The 23,510-nt window shown below is 38.4% G+C and overlaps 1 protein-coding gene across 6 annotated transcripts; it reads left to right on the top strand.

Annotated features, from left to right (window-relative positions):
• Positions 1-1,230: 1,230 nt before the first annotated feature.
• LOC114310452 (uncharacterized) lies at positions 1,231-13,303 on the top strand. Of its 6 annotated transcripts, none has more exons than XM_082873153.1 (4): positions 1,320-1,539; positions 2,363-2,498; positions 8,081-8,148; positions 12,235-13,303. In XM_082873153.1, exons 2-4 carry the CDS (start codon positions 2,484-2,486, stop codon positions 13,100-13,102), a joined length of 951 nt encoding a protein of 316 aa, XP_082729279.1. In that variant the 5' UTR covers positions 1,320-1,539; positions 2,363-2,483; the 3' UTR covers positions 13,103-13,303. The 6 variants fall into 6 exon arrangements, with proteins under 6 accessions (XP_082729292.1, XP_082729285.1, XP_082729295.1 ...); XM_082873155.1 differs by having other exon boundaries at positions 1,387-1,539; positions 2,369-2,498; XM_082873166.1 differs by lacking the exon at positions 8,081-8,148 and having other exon boundaries at positions 1,231-1,539; positions 12,244-13,303.
• Positions 13,304-23,510: the final 10,207 nt, after the last annotated feature.

Consider the following 23,510-nt stretch of genomic DNA (forward strand, 5'->3'; position numbering starts at 1 on the left):
CTTATGAGTGACATAGTTACCAAAATACTCTTAATAATATTCACATTTACAGTGTGAATATTCTGTGATGTGAATATTCACATCGTCAATGTGAATATTCACATTGTAAAATATGAATGTTCACATCACTAAATTGCTAACCGTTCAAAAAATATTTGTAATGATAGAAATGTCCATAAAATACCTTAAATATGAGAATTAAGATTTGGTAGATCAACTGATAGGACTTATTGAAATACAAGAATATCTTATGGATTAATTAGGAGGAGACTTATTTATAAGTCATTTTTCAGACACTTATGCTAAACTAAGTCCCGTGTAATTTCTTATAGAGTTTCAAATCCTATTTAAATAGGAATGTATTCCACAAGATCCTACATAAACGTAACGTGACGTGATACTTACATAAAGGTAACGTAACGTAACACCTAAATATACGTAACGTAACGTGACATCTATATAAACGTAACGTAACGTGACACCTACATAAACGTAACGTGACACTTACATAAACGTAACGTAACGTGTCACGTTGCGTTTCGCAAACTTAATGAATTTTTATTTTTTAAAATTGAATGTGAAAATGTTGCTGGCTTATGTTGGTGTCACGTTACGTTTCGTATAAATATGAAACGTAGGTGTCACGTTATGTTTATGTAGGTGTCACGTTACGTTACGTTTATGTAGATATGATCTATGATAACATTCAAATTCTTAAATTGAATGTTACCATAAATCATAGGTGTCACGTTACGTTTATGTAGGTGCCACGTTACGTTTATGTAGGTGCCACGTTACGTTACGTTACGTTTATGTAGATATGTCATGTTACGTTTATATAGGTGTCACGTTACGTTACCTTTATATAGATATGATCTATGGTAATATTCAATTTCCTATATATAGTTTTACAACAACAATGCTAGATAGCTCAAAATTTTGTAACTCAAATGGCTCAAATCACTTAAAACGACGTCGTTTTGACAAATTTTGACTGTAAAACGACGTCGTTTTGACAGATTTGAGCCATTTGAGCCACAAAATTTTAAGCTACCAAACATTTTCCGTTTTACAATTATTTATGATATTAACAACTAATATTAAGGATAAATGTGTTAACAAATTTCACACAGCACTTATAGGAATATAAGTTTTTTAGTAGGATCATATGTAGCATAAGCCTCCCTAATAAGACTTATAAATAATTTTTCTTTAATGGGGATACAAAATACTTAAAAAATATTTTTTTTAATAAATCTCTCTTTCTAAATTAATAAGGGTGAATTTATAATATTATTCCTTCTAAATACCATATCAGTGAAAAATACAAAATAAAAATTGTTTGGATGTGGATATTACATCCACAAAAGGCAGATTATAATTGTTTGGTTCTATTCCATGTATATAGATGATTGAGAGAGGCTCTGGTTCAGCAGAGCAGACTCAGCACTAAACTGTCTGAATCCGAGAGACGATAGAGAGAGAGAGAATCAGAAGATGGGTTTGGAATCTCATCTTCTCTTCTAGGGTTTCCTTTCTGTAAGTAAATCGTTGCCCCTTTTCTATTCCTTTATACATTTATACTTATATATATATATATATATTGATTTATATGCATCCTTTAGATTGATTGAAGAGATGTAAGAATTGAATTGGGTGCGTTTGTAACTTTGGTGGGTATTGATTTCGATGCATGATCTCTGCTTTGTTAGTTGGGTTTTTCGTTTATTTCTGATAGATTGTTTTTTCGGAAATCTTTCCTGAGAAAATCGCAAACTTCTCTGGCTACAGTTTGTTTCTCTCTCTCCTGATTTTAATCTCAATTTTCATGTCAAAAAGCCTAAAAATTGGTATGCCTGAGGAATAGATGTACTCTGGTTTTGTTGGTTTATAATAATTCACTTTACCTATAAATAAATAAAAAGCCTAAAAATTTAAATTTCCCTGTGAAATTGCTTTGAAGTGTGAAGACTTAATCATATCAGGGAGCTAATTAAATGATCTTGATAGATTTTTGTGCTTGCTTCATGCTTATATATGTGTGTGTATATATAATTATATAAATGAGGAGTTGAATGGAAAAAAATTATGCCTTAACAAACTGAGCTGATTATAGAATATAGTTATGTAATTTTTAAACGAGGTAATTCGCTTTCAGCTGCATTTGTTTCTAAGGGAATCATTTAGAGGGAGAAGAAAATGCACATGTTTCAGCGAATTAAGTTTAAGCTTTCCTGATTATTGATGTATGCATTAAGCTTGAACTTTTTTTTAAAAAGAATTTGAAGTTGAACTTGTTTTCCATTCATGTATAGATAGTATATTCTATTGTTTGAAGCCACTCTTATGTTTTATTTCCAAGGAAAAGGATTTCCGTGCACTAAATTGAGATTTGGCATAGCAAGTAACGACGTTGCCTTCAAAATTATCTGCAAGGAGTATAGAGCACATAGTGGTCTACTATTAACTGCACTGTTGGATGCATGACCTATGTTCAAGTAAGCTTACATTATTACTTTATCATTCTTGTGAGCCATTCTCTGTTTTTTGCTATGTAAAATCAACTTTTGCTCGATAAACACTCTATCCACAAGGCGGCAATTAGGGTTGTGGGCCAAAGGTTTCTTTAAAAATTAGACCTGCCGAAATGAATATATATATATAGAATTAAGGTAATTTCCAAATGTTGGTTGGTTTAATCCTGAATACAGCACATGAAGTTCACCTTGGTAGTTAGAATTATATGCAGATATGTATGGGTATACAAGAAGCTAGCAGTTAAATTTGTGGATATATTTTTATGCCACAGCTGCTTCTTCAGAAAGAGCTGCCAAGGCCAAGACAGGAAGTAATACTATAATGAAATATTATGTATCTGAACTATTTATCAAAGTGGGAATTTGATGGATAAGGAAATACAAATACGATGTTACTTGTGTTCTGTGTATATCAACTCTTTTATTTCTCCCAAAGTATCTGTGTCCACCAAATATGGCAAGGGTAAGAGTTTGAGATATGTATCTGACGCCCATATTCAATTTAGACACTTGGGTCCTTAAATCTTTTTATGATATTTGAAGAAGAAACTCACATATGTCAATATGCAATATATGTATATATATATATGAGTGTCCATCACTTGTCGTCCGTGTACTCAAATCTAATTTTTGGATATATATCCCAATAACCTAAGATTTAGGTTTATGTATGTTAGATGTTGGACACGCACCCTCGCCTGATATTTTTATCCGAGTCCATGCAAAATAGCCTGTGTCGGGAATGACTTTCTTAAATGGTTCGTGTGAATGCATGGACCATGTTAGCTATTAGACAAGAATAACATGTGAGAAATTAAATGAAAACTTATTTAGCTTCTTCAATGTATCATCGGCCTTGTTTGGGAAGTGGCTACTTTTTTGGCTTTTTGGCTTTTTGGCTATTTTAGTAGGCTATTTTAATTTTTGTGTTTGGGAAGTTGGGTTGAATTTTTTTTGTTGATTGTTGTATTGAAAAATGTGTTTGAAATGATGTTTGAGGCTGAAATGACAAATTTGTCCCTAATCTCACTTTTTCCAAAATTGGTCTAAAGGGGCAAAATTGTCATTTATTACCTGTGGGATAAGCTGTCAATGTGACAGTGGAAGGCTGTCCCTGACCTCACTTTTTTTTTTTAAATTTTAATATAGGTCAGTAGCTTAGGCTACTGTTTGAGGCTATTTGGCTTTTTTAGTATTTGAGGCTATTTTAACCCCAAACTTGGGTTCCCAAACAAGGCTATTTTAAGATATCAAAAAGGTTTTATATGCTTCAGGCAAAGGATGCTAGAGGGACTAAAGCGAGGCCTAAAAAACATTGGCCTCTGTTCTAGAAATCATTTGACTAGGGTGTCCTAGGATTGCTACCTAAGTTTGAAATTACATTATTAGCATTACTGTGTGACCAATTTAAAAATTATAGCAGGTATACTAGTTGTGATGAAGAAATGCCTTTTCTACTTCTTTGAATATCTTAATTGTGGAGAACCAAATTGGTTTTTATTTTGTTCAAGTTGAAGATGGTAGAAAGATAAGAGAGAGGTCTAAATACTAAAGGAATGTGGATCAAAGTTGTGAGAGCCATGATGATCTAGGGTCCAACACATGTTACGGCCTTAGAACAAGATAATCTAATTTAAAAAGAGGAAGGAGAAGAATGATTCATATTCTTGATACTTGTAATAGCTTGTTAAGTTGTGTTAAGATATGTAAATTTGAAAATAATAAGCTAACTGTTGTCTTTAAAAAATTCAAAAATAATATGTCTTGTGTTGTATTACTATTATAATGATTATTAAAAATTAGAAAAACTATCATACAACGCTAATAAGCTCTAAATGCAAACTTATTTGGAGTTTGGGGGATGGTGAGTACTCACATGATTCTAAAGGTACTTGACAGGTTAGGTTGTAATCTATATTATTGACATTTAGCTGGTCTTGTGGTTTGTCTGGCTACTCCATACTTGCCCTTGTAGTCTTACTCAAACTGTTTTTTATCAAGAGTGATGACAAGAATTTTTTGTCATCTAGTCAAGGTGCACATATGATGGGGAAAACATCATTTCAATGAAAGTTGTTGGAACTTTATTTTCTGTTCCACTCAAGTTCTTCAAAGATACACACAAGATTTGGGTTTTGACAATGATTTAAGCGTTTTGTTAATTGGGGAAGTGGTCATGGTGGCGATGGAGATTTAGTGCTGGTGAGGTGGTGATGATGGTTGCCATTGCATGTGCCCTTGATGGCTGTCATCAATGGGTTCAGAAGAAGAGGGTAGAGAGAGAAATGGGAGGAAGGGGAATCAATCTTTGGGTCCGGATGAGGAGGTCAAAGTCTGTAACAAGGAGGAGAGGGTCGAAGCCTTTGATCCGAACCTAAATTGGCTATTCCATGAAGAGGAGGTATTGTTTTTTTCTTGTATTAAGCACACTGTGGGGACTAAGGGTGAGGAAGGCTTTGATTCTGGGGAAAAGGTATGTGACTCTTTTGACGAAGATAACATGAACTCTTCACTTCCTAATCATCTTCAGTGCATTCAATCTGAGTCAGTTTTTGGGGGGGAGTCACTCTTGGGTCATTTTTTCTCAAATCCTAGTAGAGTGGTTTCTACCAAGAATGACAATTTGCCTAAGTTATTTGCTAGTAGCTCCTCTGCCAGTGTTTGAACCCACGTGCAATTAACAAGGAAAGTCATAGGGATGATCTTCCGATGGAAGTGTCTACTAATCATAGGCTTGAGAGGAATGATGTTCTTGGGAATGACAGTGATGAATCTAAAAAGTGGTTGAGGAAAATGAGTATGTATGTGTCTTTTCCTTTGGGGGAGGGAGATGTGCCTTACTTTACACAATTACTTGACACTCTTGGTTTGTCACTAGTTAGGAAGAATGGGAAGAAGTCTAGGTCTAGGAGTGTGGGTTTGCATCTAAGGGTGGTAGTAGTCATCGAAGCTCGGGGCAGAGAAAAGGGCTGAGGGAATTAAGAAATCTTGAAAGTGGCATTAATTATGAGGGCCGGGAGAAAGAGACAAGGGGTGATGTTGGTTCTCGATGAAGATTTTGAGTTGGAATGTTAGAGGACTACGATTTTGTAGGAAAAGGTAATTAAAGAGGTTTTGAAAATTCATCAACTAGATAGAGTGATGTTTCAAGAGACAAAGTGAGGAATGTGATAGAGGTTTCATTAGGAGTGTTTGGGGGACCAGGTTTAGGAGATGGACTGTTTTACCTTTTAGCGGGAGATGAGGGAGAATTTTGATTATATGGGATGAGAGAGTTATATTGGAGTGTGAGATAGTTGTTGGGGTGTTTTCATTGTCCATTAGGTTTACGAATCGGGATAACAAGAAATGGTGGTTGAAGGGGGTTTATGGTCCCAATGGGCCTAGTAGTTGTCAGGAATGGTGGGAGGAGTTGGCGGGATTATTTGGGCTTTGTTCCTCTAATTGGTGTGTTTGTAGAGATTTCAATGTGGTTCGGCTTATTTTGGAAAAACTCAATGTGGTTTCTTGTCACGACCCAAACCCGCCCCTATAGGTTTAGCGTCGTAACCGGCCAGTAATCCTCAGATTACCAAAGGCCTCTTAGCAGATTAGCAAGTAATAAGGGGCTGCGGAAGCAACTAGACAAAATAAACAAAGTCCAATGAACTGTGATGATGTACATGGGACAGAGTAAGTCAAATTTATTTATATTCATAAGCATGCTAGTCAAGGGACACCAATACTCACAAATATTTACAGACTGTAGTTTCCAGATCCTGACTTTACAAACAGATAGAGACTAGCATAACTACAAAAACAGCCATGGCAATTGACTTCAACTGGAACCTCCTTGGGAGGCGCAACGGTTGGCTGACAAAACTGGGGTGTAGGCCATCAACCCTGGGCCTGGTCTCGTACTTGCTCACCTACATACATAATATAAGGAGTGAGCTAAAGCTCAGTGAAAAATAACAGAGTAAAGGGGTTAATGAATGATGACCATATTGAGTACAGAAATCAGAAATCAATCCTTTATCAGTTCGGAAACATAATCATATTCGTATCAGAAAAGAATCACAGTCATATTTATATTCAAATCATGTGTGGTACATTCCCCTTAGCATAACATATCATGTTAGTCAAGCATAGTAAGTCCCATAATGGAACCTCCGGTACTAGGTAACATATCCGTGCCACGGTATTGTTTCCCCCAGGCGAGGGCCTGTGCCACGATATTGTTTCTCCCGGGCGAGGGCCTGTGCCACGGTATTAACCCCTGGGCTAGGGCCTCATGACCATGTGCCTTAGTATTGTGTCCCCTGGGCGAGGGCCTCGGCTAAGGGTACCACGTTTACATTTCAAGGAAAATTGGACAATCATTCATTCATTCAAAACATAGCATTTCAGAACTTATCATCTCATGTCATTGGAAAATAATTAAAGTTAAACATAACTTTACAGAGTTATTACTCACAAACAATTGGTCGGCCCAACTAGATAGTAAAATAGCTCTTCACTTGTCCTGAGGTGCGGGACCTACACGAACAGGCATACAATTATCCGCTTGAAACACACGCTCGAGTTAGACGTAACTTACTTCGTTAATCTTAGTGTGTGCTTAACCATTAACCTCATTATGGAGTCTTAAACATGGTTTAGGAATGCCTAGGATGAGATGGGAATGCAAAAATGCACTTAACAACATTTTTCAAAACTTTGCTGAAATAGGGGTCACGCTCGAGCGTGGATTTCTACGCTCGAGCGGACATGCAGACAAAAGGAATCTGCTCGAGCGTGGATTACTCCGCTCGAGCGGACTGCAAGCTACAGTAAAAGTACTGGATGCACGAAATTCACGCTCGATGGGCGCTCGAGCGTGAGACACAAGTCCTCGCTCGAGTGTGCATTACCCCGCTCGAGCGGACTGTAAACACAGGCAAAGTACTGGATACACGAAATTCCTGCTCGTGCGTAATTTTACCTGCTCGAGCGTACTGCATGAACTCAGTATGTACGCTCGAGCGTGGAGTTTCCCGCTCGAGCGCGAGTCCAAAATCTGAAATTTTCAGATTCGAACCCCAAGCTCAAAACTCAACTACAATGCACCAAATTCGATCATTTTGGGCTAATTTTTTGGAAAACACTTGTAAACTCATAATATGACATGTTTCAAAGATCAATTTGAGGAATCAAAACCCAAAGGTAGTTCAAGTAAACACAATTTTCAAATAAACTTCAAGAACATGAAGAACAGTGCAAAATTCAACACATGCATGGATTCCTTGAAACTCCAAAGTTCTAAAACAAGATCAAATGCAAGATTTAACTTCAAAACATGGTGAGTTCATGGACTATAACAAAAATGGGGACATGCATGCAAGAATTACTATGATAACAACCTCAAACTTCATGATATGCACATGCATGCAAGAATTCCTACTCAATTCAACATTTAGAACCAAAACTTGACTCTAAACTCTAATTCACCATGAACCATGCAAGAAGTAACTCAAAATCACAATGGAGAAGATGAATTCTCTACCTTATGTTTTGAATTATAGGTGAGGAAGCTCAATTTTGCAAATCTTCTACCAATTCCTCAAGTCTCTAAGCCAAATCTCAATGGAAGGTAAGTTTTCTCTTCTCTCACTCTTCCCTACGCTTTTGGTCACAAAAATGGCTGAGGAAATGTTATGAAGTGTATGCAATTGAGTTCCAAGCAATGGTACCTAAGTGACCCACTAATGGCAATGTCGTAAATAATTGAACTAATGTAATTTAACGTTATTTAATCTAATTTAATCGCTCCGAACCGAATTTTAATTAAACCTACCATAAAATTCTATAAATCTTAACTAGCACATAAATCAAGTCGATTTCTGATTCGGACGCCGATGAGGCTTTCAATTCGCAATTTAAAGTCAAAGACATGAACAGATCATTTTATCGCGAACAGATCATTTTATCGCAAACAGATAGAAACACATAAATAATGCAACACACATGCAAATAAATCCCAAATCCTTCCAAAATTACTAGTAAGCATAATTAATCATGAATTAGCATTAATCGAAGGTCGGGGTCATTACATTTCTACAAATAGGAGTATGCGGAATTTCGACTCTTTTATAAGGGAGTGTGAGTTGCTCGACCCTCCCTTGAGTAATGCTCGGTTTACTTGGCCTAATCTTCAGGAAAAATCTTATGTTGTAGGTTGGATAGGTTTCTTCATACTCTAGGGTGGGAGGAGTTGTTTCTTGATATAAGGTAAGAGGCAAGGCCCAGAGTTGTGTCAGACCATTGCCCGGTGATTCTTGAGAGCTGTCCTTTTAAATGTGGTCCTGTCTCTTTTAGATTCGAGAATGTGGTTGGAAAATCGATCTTTTTAGGAGAATTTTAAGGATTGGTGGGAAAGTAGTAAAGTCCATTTGATGGGAGGGTTTTAAGTTTATGCGAAAGTTGAGAGGAGTCCAGGATAATTTAAAGGTTTGGAAGCGTGAAGCTTTTGATGATCTAAATGAGGTGAAAGCAGAGTTAGTTCGGGATATTGAGAAATTGGATGCGAAAGAATTTGGGGAGGGTTTATTTGGGGCTTTAAGGGATAAGAGTTCATTGCTCAGGATGAAGTTGGAAGAGCTTGTTTTAAGGGAGCAGATTTTTTGGGGACAAAGAGCTAAGTTGAAATGGGCTAAAGAGGGTGATACCAATTCTAGATTTTTTCATAGGGTTGCGTTGGGAAAGAGGAGGAAGAATTTTATTAAAAATTTGGAGGTAGGACAGGGGTGAGTAAGGAGGTGTTTATTGTTAAGGAGATTTTCAATTTTTATTCAAATCTCTATTCTGATGGGGGAGTGGATCGTCCAGGGATTGAAGACATTAATTGAGCTGCTGTGGAGTCAACGACAGCCCTTTGACGAATGTGAGGTGAGACAGGCAGTGTTTGAGTGTGAGAGAGATAAGGCTCCTGGTCTAGATGGTTTTTCAATGGTTGTATTTCAAGATTGTTAGGACATTGTGAAAGGGGATCTTATGAGAGTGTTTGGCGAGTTCTTCGAAAGTGGGGAGGTTAACTTATGCACCAATGCATCTTTCATTTGTCTAATTCCCAAGAAGGACAAATTGGTCAAGATTGGGGACTTTAGACCCATTAGCTTGGTTACATCACATTACAAAATTCTAGCAAAGGTGCTTTCTAAGAGAATTAGGGTGGTCCTTTGGGAAACCATCTCTTCTGCACAAGGTGCGTTTATGCAAGGACGATAGATATTAGATGTAGTCTTAGTGGCAAATGAGGTTGTTGAGAAGTATAGAGGGTTACATAAGGAGGGTGTTGTCTTTGAGGTTGATTTTGAGAAGGCGTATGACCATGTTGATTGGGACTTTATGGATTTTGTTTTGGAAAGGAAGGGGTTTGGATCTAGGTGGAGAATTTGGATTTGGGGTTGCTTGTTGTCTTGTAATATGTCGGTCATTGTGAATGTTTAGGCTGGGTACTTGTTTTGGGCATCTAGGGGTCTAAGGCAGGGTGATCCGTTATCACCATTTTTGTTTATTTTAGTTGCTGATGTGTTGAGTCGGATAATTAATATAGCTAAGGACATGGGTGTTATTGAGAGATTTGTAGTGGGGAGGGATAGGGTTGGAGTCACTCATCTACAGTTTGCGGATGATACTATATTTGTTTCATCAAAAGAGGAAAGTAAGGTGGGTAGTTTGCTAAAGATTTTGGGAATTTTTGAAATTGTGTCGGGCCTCAAGGTCAATCTTAGCAGGAGTAGTGTTGTGGGTATTAATGTGGGAGAGAGCTATGTGCAAAGGGTGGCGGATATGTTGGGATGTTCCATTGAATTATTTCCTCTCAAATACTTGGGGCTTTCACTAGGGGGAGATCCTAGAGTGGCGTCCCTTTGGGAGCATGTTTTTGTCAAAATTGGGTAAAGATTGGAGGGATGGAAGCAAGCTTTGTTGTCTAAGGGAGGGAGATATACTTTGGTAAAGTCTGTATTTAGGCTCTGTTCCTATTTATTTCTTGTCCATATTCAAGATTCCGGTTAGCATTGCGAAGAAAATTAAGAAATTGATATGAGATTTTCTTTTGGGAAGGGTGTGAAGAGGGTAAAAGGGTTCATTTGGCTAAGTGGGAGGTTGTTTCAATCTCTAGAGATAAAGGGGGTCTGGCTATAGGAAATATCATTACTAGGAACATTGCTCTCTTGGGCAAGTGGTTGTGGAGATTTCCTGTTGAAAGTGATTTGCTATGGTGTTCAGTTGTTAAGAGCAAGTATTGTGTTCGACCCAATGGTAGAGATTCTAACGTGGTTAATAGAGGCAATTGTCGTTCTCTGTGGAAGTCCATTTCTCGCTTGTATCCACTTGTGTCTAATTTTCTTTCATTGAGAGTGGGGAATGGGGTGAGCATCCATTTTTGGGAGGATGTGTGGGTAGGGGATATCTCGTTTGATAGAGCTTTTCCTCTTCTTTATCGATTGGTTCGTTCTAGGAATGTTTCAATAGCGTCGGTGACATGCTCTTTTATGGCTCCCATCTCGTGGAATTTTGATTGACTTGGGAACTTAAATGATAGGGAGGCGGCTAAGTTGGCATCTTTGTTGGTATTGCTTCATGGGGAATCTCTTTCTTCCTCTCGTGACATTAGGGGATGGAATCTTAATTCTTCAGGGGTCTTTTCCTGTAAATTCTTTTTCGATAAGCTTATTGATAATCCCTCTATTCCTTTGATTCTTATTCATGAGAAAATTTGGAAAGCGGTTGTTCCTCATAAAGTGAAGTTCTTGATGTGGCCTTTAGCTCAAAGGGGTGTCACAACTAATGATGTTCCCCAAAGAAGAAGGCCTAATCACTCTCTTTGCCCTCAATGGTGTGTGATGTGCAAGAGGGATTCAGCTTATGTGATCATCAGTGGGTTGCTCCGCGGGACTACATTCAAATGCTTCTTGTTAGGTTCAAAGGGTTTGGGGGCACCAAAAGAGCCAAAACATTGTGGTCAAGCATTGTTTTTGTGATTTTCTGGACTATATGGTTGGAGAGAAATGCAAGACTCTTTGATGGCAAGGAATCAAACGTAGAGGCTTTGTGGGATAGGGTGGTATACTTGGCTTCGTTTTGGGCATTTGTATCACCTCCTTTTAAAGGAGTTTTCTTGTTCTTGATCTCTAGGGATTTGGCTGCTGTTTGCCATCCCTAGAGCTAGGAGTTTTGTACTTTTGTTTTGTTCTTTCTCCTTCTTTGTATGAGGACTTCTTATCCTCTTACATTTTTCTTTTTTAATAAAATTTTTGTTGATGCTCAAAAAAAAAAAAAAAAAAAAAAAAAAGAAGGAGGAAGGGGAAGGCATTGTTTAGTTGGAGGAAAAATAATGAAATTACTTTCATACATATAGTTGTTTAACTGGCCACTTAAAAAAAAATTATTTGGTTAAAGACCTTCTGCAATTTGAAATCTCAAAAGAGAGTAATTAAGTGAAATCACAAATTCTGTTACCACCGTTTTGTAGTGTGATTACTGCTGCCTCCTATATTTTCATATGTGCTCATGTGATTATATATTACATAATTTGGACTGATGTAAGATTTTTTTGGGCATCATCAATAAAATTATATAGAACTTGTAATGTATTGAAACATTTTCTTCTTTTTCTCTTATTTTACTTTATCTACCATTTTCCTCTGAAATCGGGTTCCCTTAATAACTTTAGTGAAACCAGTGATGAACTGCCATTCGCCTTCAACAAGATGCATGAATTCTCCGCAGTTGATGGTTTTGTGGAGGTAACTGAAAGCTTGGCAGAGATGATAAAATATGTGGCTAATGAGCCCTCGGTGGGACTTTTCTACGTCCAGCAACACACCCAAAATGCAGTGCCAAACCTTATTAACCTCAAGAACAATGTCATGGACAAGTCTCGGGAGTTGACTTTGCATACGGAAGATCTGGAAGATTCTATCACAATGGTGAGGTCTATGAAAGACTGCGGCTTCCCTATAGCTGATGAGATGATTGGAGACATCAAGAAATCTCTAGCAATCATGTCAACAAAACAACCTAAAAGAGGGTTGATCCATAACCCAAGTTCAGGTTTTCAAATGGGAAGAACTAGTTCGTGGGGTCCATCTACTTGGGGTCGTAATGCAGATTCTATGCGGCAAGATGGTGAAAGAACTGGTAATTATCTGACATCGGTTTTAAAGTCAGCAAAAGAAAGAGCCAGCAATTTCAAGTGGCCTCAACTTGACCCTAAAGAATCGATACAAAGCAAGGGCGAGAAACTTGTGTCTTATCTTAATCCCCCACTGCCAGTTTCAGCCTCAATCACCACTTCTACTCTGCCAGATGCAGAAGCTGATGAATTGCCCGTGTCAAGCCAGATTGATGATGAGCTACAACAAGAACTCCCAGTTGATGAAAGTGCGTCGAATCATCAATTGGTTTCGTTTGTAGAGAACTATGATGAATTTACGGCTGAGAGAGAAGCAAAACTTGAGGAGTGGTTGGGAGGGACCGATAAAGAGGATGGTCGTCGCTTGGAGGAACTGATGCAGGAGTTCAGCTCAACGACACTTTGAATGCTGGCTTCTTGTAAATTATATTTTGTTGTATAATTATTATCATGTTTGGGCATCACAACACACTAATAAGATCATGGTGCTAAAAGTAGTAGTAGTTAATCTATTGATGTTTCAGAGTGGAAAATTCCTTGTAAAATTCTTGAAATGCGTTTCTGGCAGGATTGTTGAAGCAGAAATCTTCTTCTTTCTTCCTCTAAATGATCTTTATGCATTCCTAATTTTGCATTTTGTTATGTTTGGTTTTAACTTGTTAATAAAATGTAAGCTTCTTTCACAGCCTTAACAGAACAATTGAGTTATATTGGTGGTGGTGGACCAGGGTGGTTGGTAGCAGCAGTGGGGCGGTGGAGGTGGTTGTGGGGTGGCGGGATTGGTATAGTGTTGTGACATTGACAAAACTTTAGTCTGTAGACATTTTCACCTTCCAAAACTGGATTTTTTGTTTTTTTTTGGGGGTCCAAATAAGCTTGTTTTTTTGTTGACCATTAAAAACATTTTCTATTTGATTTTCACCTTCCACAGCTTTTCACAGGGGCTTCTTTCCCACCCACAGCTCTAAAACAATGTTGAACACTATAATATGAAATCCGGCAATGCTAAACAAGGGAAATCATGGATGAACAAGCGTACTGCATTTGAAAAGAAACAGAAAGTGAAGCCAATCGTTTTTAGAAAACATCAACACACGATATGAAAACTTGGCCCATATGAGATCCTCTGATAAAGACAAAAAAATGCCCACATGCAGCATTCTTCAAGAAAATGGTTTTGCATTAATTCTGAGGCCTGAACCCCAAATTTTCTTCAATCACCACCACCAAAATACATTGTCAGCATCCACGTCTGTGGAGATCTTTCCGTTCAGCAACTAGCACTAGATACCGACAATCACCACCTTGTCAGATCCTCGCTTGAGAAGGCCAATGTGCCATGAAAACCCCATCAACAAGTAATATAACAACCTTACACCTCTTGTCTCGTCCAGAGCCCTCCTAGGGTTCGGCAATAACAGAACCCAATAGGTTGAGACAGCATATAGTCAGTCTTTCCTCAACATCTTGCATAGGAAAATGGGCAACAGGTATCTCAAGGACATGCATTCCATCTACACAAGTAACTCCAACTTAAACAGGCTCTGTGATGAGGTAACAACGAAGATCCCAATCAAACTCTCGATCCATTTTTTGATGGACATTGCATTTGTTGATATTATGCACAAGCATAACAACCTTCTAGTACTTGGTGATAGTGGTGATCCTGCAGAACGCCACAAACATATTTATAATGAACACAAACCCGATCAGAACATGACATGGGCAGAACAAGAGCAACACACGAGCACTATCTTTGAAACTTGAAAGATATAAACAAACAAAATCTAAAATAAATTTGCATATATAAATAAGTATGGGACACCTTTTTATTCAAACAGTCGCAACATAATTAACTTAGAAACCTATAACCAGGGAAACTATATGAATTTATGGGCCTCTCTAAACTTTTGTCGTATTACCCAATTTTACTTCCGGACTATGGGCATTATTTTCCATGTCAGATAGAATAAGACACAATTCTAAGCAGCTGTGTACAAATTAAATGGAGTGAGTCTCTGTTTTACAAGTACCCCCTTTTCTAAGTAGCATTTTAAATATTTCAAATAAAAAGGTGTAGTTTTATTTGTACTGATTGTATGTTGGAAAATTAAATAAAAAGGAATAGTTTGGTCGTTCTTATCGCACCTAAAGGATGAATATGTCTTCCAAAATGGAAAAACTAAAAGAGGTGGAACTGCCAACTTCCACCAGAAAGTAACAATCAATATTTAAAGACCACTTTGAAGTTTCAAAGAAGAATGAGCACTTGTTTGAGTTACTAAAAATCAAAATTCATTTCAGAAGAAATTTTAAATAACTTTTTAACACTTCAGAATTTGTATAATTTTTCTTACTTCATAGTTAAATATGTTGTGTGCATGCTTATTTTGATATTTGATTTGAATCGTAACATAACAATTTGTAAATTGTGCAGAACTACACAGTGAGCAAAGTTTAGGACACACAGAAACAACTCAAAAACAGTAATCTGTTATGAACCTTCAGCAGCAAGATTAGCCACCACCTTTACAGCATGGATTTAGACATCGATATCTCCAGATGTTAACAATTGTAATATTTTTTCAAGCCCAATTGGAAGCATGAAGTAGAATATCTTGTAAGTTATCTAAAAGGGAGGGAGGAATTGTTGAACTTTATATGGTTTAAAAAAATTTCCCTGAGAGGCTTGGAATGGGTGCAAATGTAACCTTTGGCATTAATTGAACAGAAAGTTATTTTACATGTACACAATCTCTTGAATGCCATACCAAAAACTTGGGTTCAAGTGTTCCTAGCAGCTTGGTCACCTAAAATTAATGCCTAACTATTACATAGGGTGAATGGAGATAAATAAAAAATAAAATTTCTCGCCTTCTTACCATTCTTAAAGTTCGGGGATCATCTGTTTTGGACGTAGTATTTGCCAAGAGTCGAGCACCTCCTTTATTCATTATTAAGCTTTGATTTGCCTCTGGGAAGAGAGAAGATGAAAGACACTAAACAAAAGCTCAAGGATACATGTGTTAGTATGTGAATAATCAAAGGTGTTATTACAAAACAAATACATTCTTCTGAGGGATTACAAGGCATTTTCAAATGCAGGAAAAAGGCTTATGCTACCATTGCAATTATTTGGTAAAATCTTTGATTTAAGAACATTTTTTTTTTCTAACAATAGATCAAGGCTTATCATGTTGGGGAAAACAATGAAATTGGTTTGTCTTGTATATGGGTGTGTTAATTAAATTTAAAACCAACAGAACGCATATTAAAAAATATATATGTGCCCGATGAGGAAAGAAGAAAATATCAAACCAAGAGAATGCAACCATTCACGAGTACCATTCATTGCCAAATTAGCAATAGCTCCAAAAGCCACCCTAAGTATGGTTGTATTTTGGGATGATCGCAATAGCATGAGCAGTGCATCTAGACTACCTTCCTCCACAATCTTTTCCTGATTGATATCTAAAAGGAAAAAATGAAAAAGAAAAAAAGGGAGAGGGAAGAAGATAATGAGATTTTTCATATATCAAATGTTTACCTTGAGAAGAAAATGAGTATAGCAATAACAAGTTCTTTTATAACTTTTCAATTTAATTGGGGAATCAGAGTGTCTCAAACAGAGCCTTTTATGACAACTAAAAAAGTACAGATTATCTTATACCCAAACAATATTCTGACATGTTGACTATTTAATATTTTACATCATACCACATGGCAACAGAGAAACGATAGAATATCTTTCTCATGTACAAGAAAGATAAAGGCGCCAAGGTTATGAAATAGGAATGAGGCTAGAATGAATAACTGCAGAGTTGTGTAAAGTGTATATTCTCTCCGGCTTACAATTTTAAGGTTTTTTTGGGACAAATTCAAGGGTATTGATTCTTTATGTAATAGTGTCCTATTGGTCCTCTTTTTGAGCTTCTTCGGTTTTTAACCCCCTTTCTAATCTTTTAAGATTGGGTTTGTTTCTTGAATTTAAATAGGGATTTAGAAAGTGAAAGTTAAATGACGAAAATATAAATGAAATATAAATTAATTTTTTTTCTCAATTTCTCTTGTATTTTTTATTTTCCTTTCCAATTTCCTATATAAATCTATGATTGGATTTCACTTCTTGCCTTCCACTTTTATGTAATTTTTTTATTTTGGATCGGCATCAACAAAATTTTCATCTATGCTTTTGAGTTCTCCAAAAAAAAAAAAAACAAAAAAAACAAAAAACAAAAAACAAAACAAAACAAAATTTTCATTAAAAAGAGGGAAAAAAAGTATAAGAAGAGGAGAAGTCACCACAGAGAACAATAATAAAAGTAAAAGAAATACATGCTCAAATCCTACATATGCTCTCCACTCCCTAAAAAATAATAATAATAAAAATAATAAAATAAATGAGAAACCCCCTTTAAAAGGAGCAATTCATACCAAAAAAAGAGTAAAAAGACAAATCCTCCCACCCCCAATCCTCTACTTTTTATTTTCCTAATTAATAATATTCTTTTTGTTGTCGATCAAAAAACAAAAAAACAAAAAAAAGGGATTTCTGGTTTCAGATAAACATGAAGTTTCATTTAAGTGACACATGAAATCTAACACAGGATCACAACAATAATTCAAAATTTAAAAGTTAAACCATTGCAATTGTGGCCCTTTGACCGGAAATTGTTTCCCTTGATTGGTTTGATTTATGTAAACCCAGTGGTTTAACCATATTCTCTTTTATGTATGATTTCTTGTCCTGTGGAACATAAGGTGTAAATCCTTAGAACATTGTTGAGGATATAAATAATAAAGTTTCTCCTCTCTTTGATAGCTTAAACTTTTAGATGAGTTGGTGGTCAACAATTGAATATGATATCAAAGCAAGCAATAGATCCTGTGTTTAAACCTCACCACCTACCCAATAATTAAAAAATATTTGCACGTGTTTGACCACTTATGAAGAAGAGCCTGGCCACATGAGGGGGCGTGTTGAGGATATAAACAATAAAGTTGTCCCTCTCTCCAATAACTTAAGCTTTTAGATGAGTTAGTGCTCAACAATTCAATAAGCATGGATGACATATCCCATGAACACGGAACAAGTTTAACAAAAAAAGCAACAAGTGGATAATTATTAACAAAAAAAGTTGTTAGGTATTATTATTATTCTTTTTATTTAAAAGCAACAAGTTTTGGTTATCATATTTATTGAATAATTCATCTGTAGAAATATTTATCCTCCCTCTTCTCCATAAATCACAGTCCAAAAATATGAGGGGAGCTTAATGACTAGGCACAAGTGGACTCATGTAGCATTACCTTTTTATGGCATTTAGGGAAGATATTGGTGAATAGCACTACATAGGTTGTTTTGTATAATATAGATCCATATATTGAACTTGTTATTTTTATTATTTTATTTTTTATTAAGAATAAAACAAATATAAAAATCATGGACCAAAAACTGAATCATAAATCAGTTGATTTACCTTATGGGGTCCTACTAACAACTGCCCAATGGGCGTTCATTAAGAATCACAAAATGCAAAAAAAAGTTACATTTTTATATTTTTTTAATTTATTTTTCACATATTTTAATGCATTTGCCCTGGTTTGAGTTTTGATGATCTCTTAATTGCATCTTCGTCATATCCAATTCTTCTTCTACACCTTGAAAACGGGCATGCCCATCATCTAGTTCCTGCTTTAATCCTGCTATTTTCTTCTCATACATTTGAGTGGTGTCTGAAAGAGCCTTCTGATATGTAGAATTTTCCTTTTGATATTGCTGGTGGGAGAGAGAGAGAGGGGAGAGAAACAAAAACATTAGAACTAAAGTCTCTTGTTAGCTGAAACTAGGATTCTAGGAGCAACAAAAATTTGAATTGCTTTTAAAATTTTACCATTGACATGGCTTAAAATCTATTGTGAAGAGACTTGACGTGTTAAAATGCATATAAACAATTCTTGCTGTAAATTTTGATTTGGAGCTTTAAAGTACCAAGAAATTACTGCGTTAATCTTTCTTTTTACAAGATTAAAAAGACCAATGAAGACTCATTATAAATTGATCATTGGTGTACGGGGAGGAAATAATTCTCCTCGTATAATCCTGTTGACCAAATCCACGCTCCTCCGTATGACGTCGCTTTATCACCTGAAAACACAAATGTGAGCTAGCCGGCGGGTGTGTGCCGGAAACCTCTCCGATGCCTAAGTCAGAAAACTTGACAAATAGACAAAGCTCTAAGTTCTCAGAAAGATTGTGTTCAATTACCTCCTCCAAGGTGATGCTTGTGAGCTTTTATAAGTTTCCCGTGGCACAATCCTAGTAGGACTTGTATTTCTCCATGCAGAGTCCTCCTAGGATTCATACTCCTAAGGATAATGCTTATCCTTTTACACCCCCCCCACTGCTTAAACCAAGTGGGATGGTTTTTACCACGGCCGAACTTCTATGTGACCGAAATAACAGTGGCTATGCTGAGCCACAGAGTAGGCCGAAATAACATTTGACCGAAGTAAAGTGGGCCAAACTATCCTTAGTTCAGCCCTTCCCTTTACTCTTCCTCACATCGGCTTCTCATCTGTTCAACCCATGGTGTGCTTGGACCGAACCAACGACTCTCGACCGGTATAACTCCCAAACCGGTATACCTCTAAGGTCGATATACCTTCATGGCCGGTCTAACTTCAAGTTGCTCCTAGACCGAAGTACAATTATAATCCTCTAACCGAAGCAACTTTATCACTTGCGAGCCGAAGTAATTTCACCTCCTTGGGCCGGAATAACTTTGTCTCCCCAAGGCCGGAGTAACCTTGCCCTCCTGGGCCGGAGTATCTATTGCGGCCTTCTTACTTAGTCCTTCGCGTTTTGGGCCTCAATGCCCAACTCGCAGCTCGGCCCAATTTTTCCCAAAAATTACCCTCTCAATTGCCCCTTAATTCCATCTGTACAACATGATTGGGATTACCAGTCTATCGACCGAGCTGGAGTTTCTCAAGCCCTTCCAGCCGAGCTAAAAAGAACAGTCTAGCCTATCCAGCTGAGCTAGAAATTTTGTCAAACCTTTCGGCCGAGCTACTTTCACTCCGGGCTCTGTTTCGTCCGGTTAAAAAACGTCTCTTCAATCACGACTGTAACGCTTCCCTTTCCAGTGACACGTGGCGGGCTCTGATTGGCTGGGAGCAGCTATCACGCCGCCCTCGTAGTATGAAATTTTTGAACAGTCCCGCCCTTTCTGCCTTTACCCAGAACAGTCCCTTTCATTTTCGACTTACTCACTCTATTGCTGTTCATCTTCTCTCTCTGTGCCTTTGCTTTCTTAACTATTATCAAGCTCGTGTTTCTTCGTTTGCTGTGACCGTTCCATCTGTAGTTCCTTCTTCAATCTGGTAAGTAAATCCATTTTCTTCCTCTACTTTTGCTTATGTTGCTTTCTATGCTTTTGCGAAACATTTCTTCCATTTTTGCTATGCTTCTGTACTTTTACGAAAAAACCAGTAGAACTCATGTGTGTATGAACTATTTTGTAGGAAAATAGTCTTAGATCCAAAATCACCTAGTAACCGAACTAGGATACTGTTTGTGTATGTAGATAGATTCAGAAAATAACCGAACTAGAACTTGTAGGAATATCAGTAGTTTCTTCTGAACCACTCTAGCCAAGATAAGATCACCGAACAAGCTTGCACATACCGAACTAGGTACTTCGGTCTATAACCGAGCTAAGCTTTCGGGGCCAAGCCGGTTTTCTTAGTTCTTAAACCGAACTCGGAAAGCCGCCCCCAGAGGCTTAACCGAAGTAACTCTATTCACACTGCAACCGATTTAGGCCTTGGGGCTAAACCAGCTTTCTTAGTTTCTTAGACCGAACTCAGAAAGCTGCCCCTAGAAGTTAAACCGGTCTACCGAGCAAACTGCTCAAACCGAACTACCAACCCTTTTGATGAACCGAGATAGAGCCAGCTTTTTGAGGCCGAAGTAGGGCTTTTATACCTTGCTTTTAAATTGTAGCACGGTCCATTGATCAGTGCTTTAACCCCCTCTGCTTTTTACTTTGCAGACTTAGGTTACCCAAGCACTCCTGCGTGCGCTCAACCGAGCTACTGAGCACGATTTTTGCACCGAAATAACTTATCCGTAATTTATTCAACAAATGGGTAAGTATAGGTATTTAGTTGAGACCCCTGGTGGGATGGCCGAATTCAGGAAGGACTATAACATACCGGATGACGTCCATTTGACTTTGGCCGAAAAAGACATCACACCCTGGGATAACGAAGGCTTCGTTCCCTTTACTCTTCAATCCATAGTAGAAACCGGACTACGGTTTCCCGTACAACCGTTGATCTGTGAGTTCCTTAGGCAAACTAGGTTATGCCCCACCCAACTGTCCACCAATACATACCGTATCATTATGGGGATAGCCGCACTAAACCACCAAACCGGTTTAAACCTCGGCCTTGCCGAAATATTCCATCAATATTCCATCGGCTCGAAAGATGCTGGATGGGTCTATTACCTTAGGATCCGCCGCCGCCGAGAGAAGATTGTCAAGCACACACCGGACAAAGACCTTAATGATGATGACTTCTTCTGGGTCTCTGGGAATTTTGAGGATTTTCAAGCCCAAATTCCTGGCCGACCTATAAATTGGAAAATGGGAGAGCCTGGTAATTTAACTTCGGTCTTGTTCCTTGTATGTTGTCTCGGTTTTTTAATCTATTGACCGAACTAACACTTCTTCTTTTTTGCAGATTTCGCCCACCTCCATTCCCTGTATAGTTATCCAAACCTTGCAATTTTGCGAGCCGCACTACGGATTAAAGAAAGAAGTTGGGCAAAGCTTCTGAACTTTGAGCCGACCTACCGGTACAGCGGTCGCCGAAAAGCAAGAGTAACTGACTTTCTCCTTGAAGAAGCCCCAGAGCCGGACCCAACTTTGCCCGAAATAAGACTTGTCCCACTAACCGCTGAAGAGGAGATGGCGAAGAGGAGCAGAGTTAGGGCACTTCTCACCGAGACAACTAGGCCCGAAGTAACGTCACCAAGCCAGTCGCAGCCTGCCGTTGTGGCCCTCCCCTCTCAACAACCGTCTTCATCGCGCCGAACTAAGCGCGCCCGAACCAGCGAGTCCGAACCAAGTTTGGTTGATGAAGATGAGACCATTACTCCACCAATCTTGCCACCGAGCCCCCAACCGGAACCTACCGACCGAACTACCACCCGTTGGGTACCAAAATTGACTTTTAAAAACCGAGCTGTCGAGGATGCTGATTCGGTTGTCGCCAAAAAAGATCATGAGTTGGCATTTAATCTGGCCAAGGGAGTGTGCCTCCCCAAGGATATGGAGCACCACCGAAAGCAGCTAAACACCGAATTAAAGTCCATTCGGTCTGCAACGAAGTCCATGATCCTGGTATGCTGCTCTGTCCATTTTTCTGTCCAATTTTGTAAACTTTTGTCTCGGCTTATGGGAAGTCCTCGTTTTTTGCCAGGCAATTCAAAAGAACTACAATACTCACAAGAAGGTGCTGGAACTCAGACAAACTGCAAGGGATGCTGTTGCAGAAGCCGAGATGAAGTCGGCCGAAGTAGAAGAAATCAAGAAGCAAATGGCCGAGCTTCGAGCTGAGAACAGCTGGCTGACCGGACTGGTTAGTTCGGCTGAGGCAGAAAGGCAGAAGACTGCCATAGCTCTTAAGGACAAATACCTGCGCGAGCTGGTGAAGCTCGAAAGAAAGAAGGATGCCAAAATAAAGGAGAAGATAAAGGAAGCTGACAAACAAGGCTTCAAGAGGGCAGAGGATGCTTATGCCCAACAATGCAATGCTGCCAAGGACCTCTTCTTTAAGTGCGGCTGGAGGGGGGCCGTTGAGAAGCTCGGTCATGATCCTCAGACCGAGGTTTTCGACCCTCCAGCCTACTTTATACCGAACTCCCTGATGGAATATGCCAAAGCCATGCAACAGCAGTTCCTTGAGGGCTCAGACGATGAAGACTCTGATGAAGACACTGCCCCTGAGGATACTTCGGTTGTGAATGCAGATCAGGTAGTTCGGTCGGAGCCCATGGTGGAAGATCTAACTATTGGTCAACCAAGTGAAACCGTGGCTCCGGCCGAAACCATTCTTCCTTCTGAAAACGTCCCTGCGCCCGAAACCGGTCTTCATGTTGACGCCGATGCTGCCTTCGACGCCGAGATCGAAGATCTTTTTTCTTGACTTTGTACTTTTTTCTTTTTTTGCTTCGTCTTTGTAACCGAACTAAGCCCCCTTGTAATGACTTTTTTCTGAATGAAAATTTTACGCAACTCTTACTCCGGTTTTGATGTGTATGCCTGTGCTTTGTAATGTCTTCTAATTACTTCAACTGTTATTACGGTTTTGGCTGGTTAAAATATGCTTACTAGCCAACCACTCCTTAGCCGATATACTTACTTCGGCTGAGGAGTACCAAGTGTTGGTTTATTCCAGCCAACCACTCTTCAGCCATGCACTTACTTCGGTTGAAGAGTAACAAGAGTTGGTTTATTCCAGCCAACCACTCTTCAGCCTTGCACTTACTTCGGCTGAAGAGTAACTAGAGTTGGTTTATTCCAGCCAACCACTCTTTAGCCATACACGTACTTCGGCTGAAGAGTAACAAGAGTTGGTTTATTCCAGCCAACCACTCTTCAGCCATACACTTACTTCGGCTGAAGAGTAACAAGAGTTGGTTTATTCCAGCCAACCACTCTTCAGCCATACACTTACTTCGGCTGAAGAGTAACAAGAGTTGGTTTATTCCAGCCAACCACTCTTCAGCCATACACTTACTT

Source organism: Camellia sinensis, chromosome 1 (assembly GCF_055761805.1).
Source record: "Camellia sinensis isolate YWXY chromosome 1, ASM5576180v1, whole genome shotgun sequence".
NCBI lineage: Eukaryota > Viridiplantae > Streptophyta > Magnoliopsida > Ericales > Theaceae > Camellia > Camellia sinensis.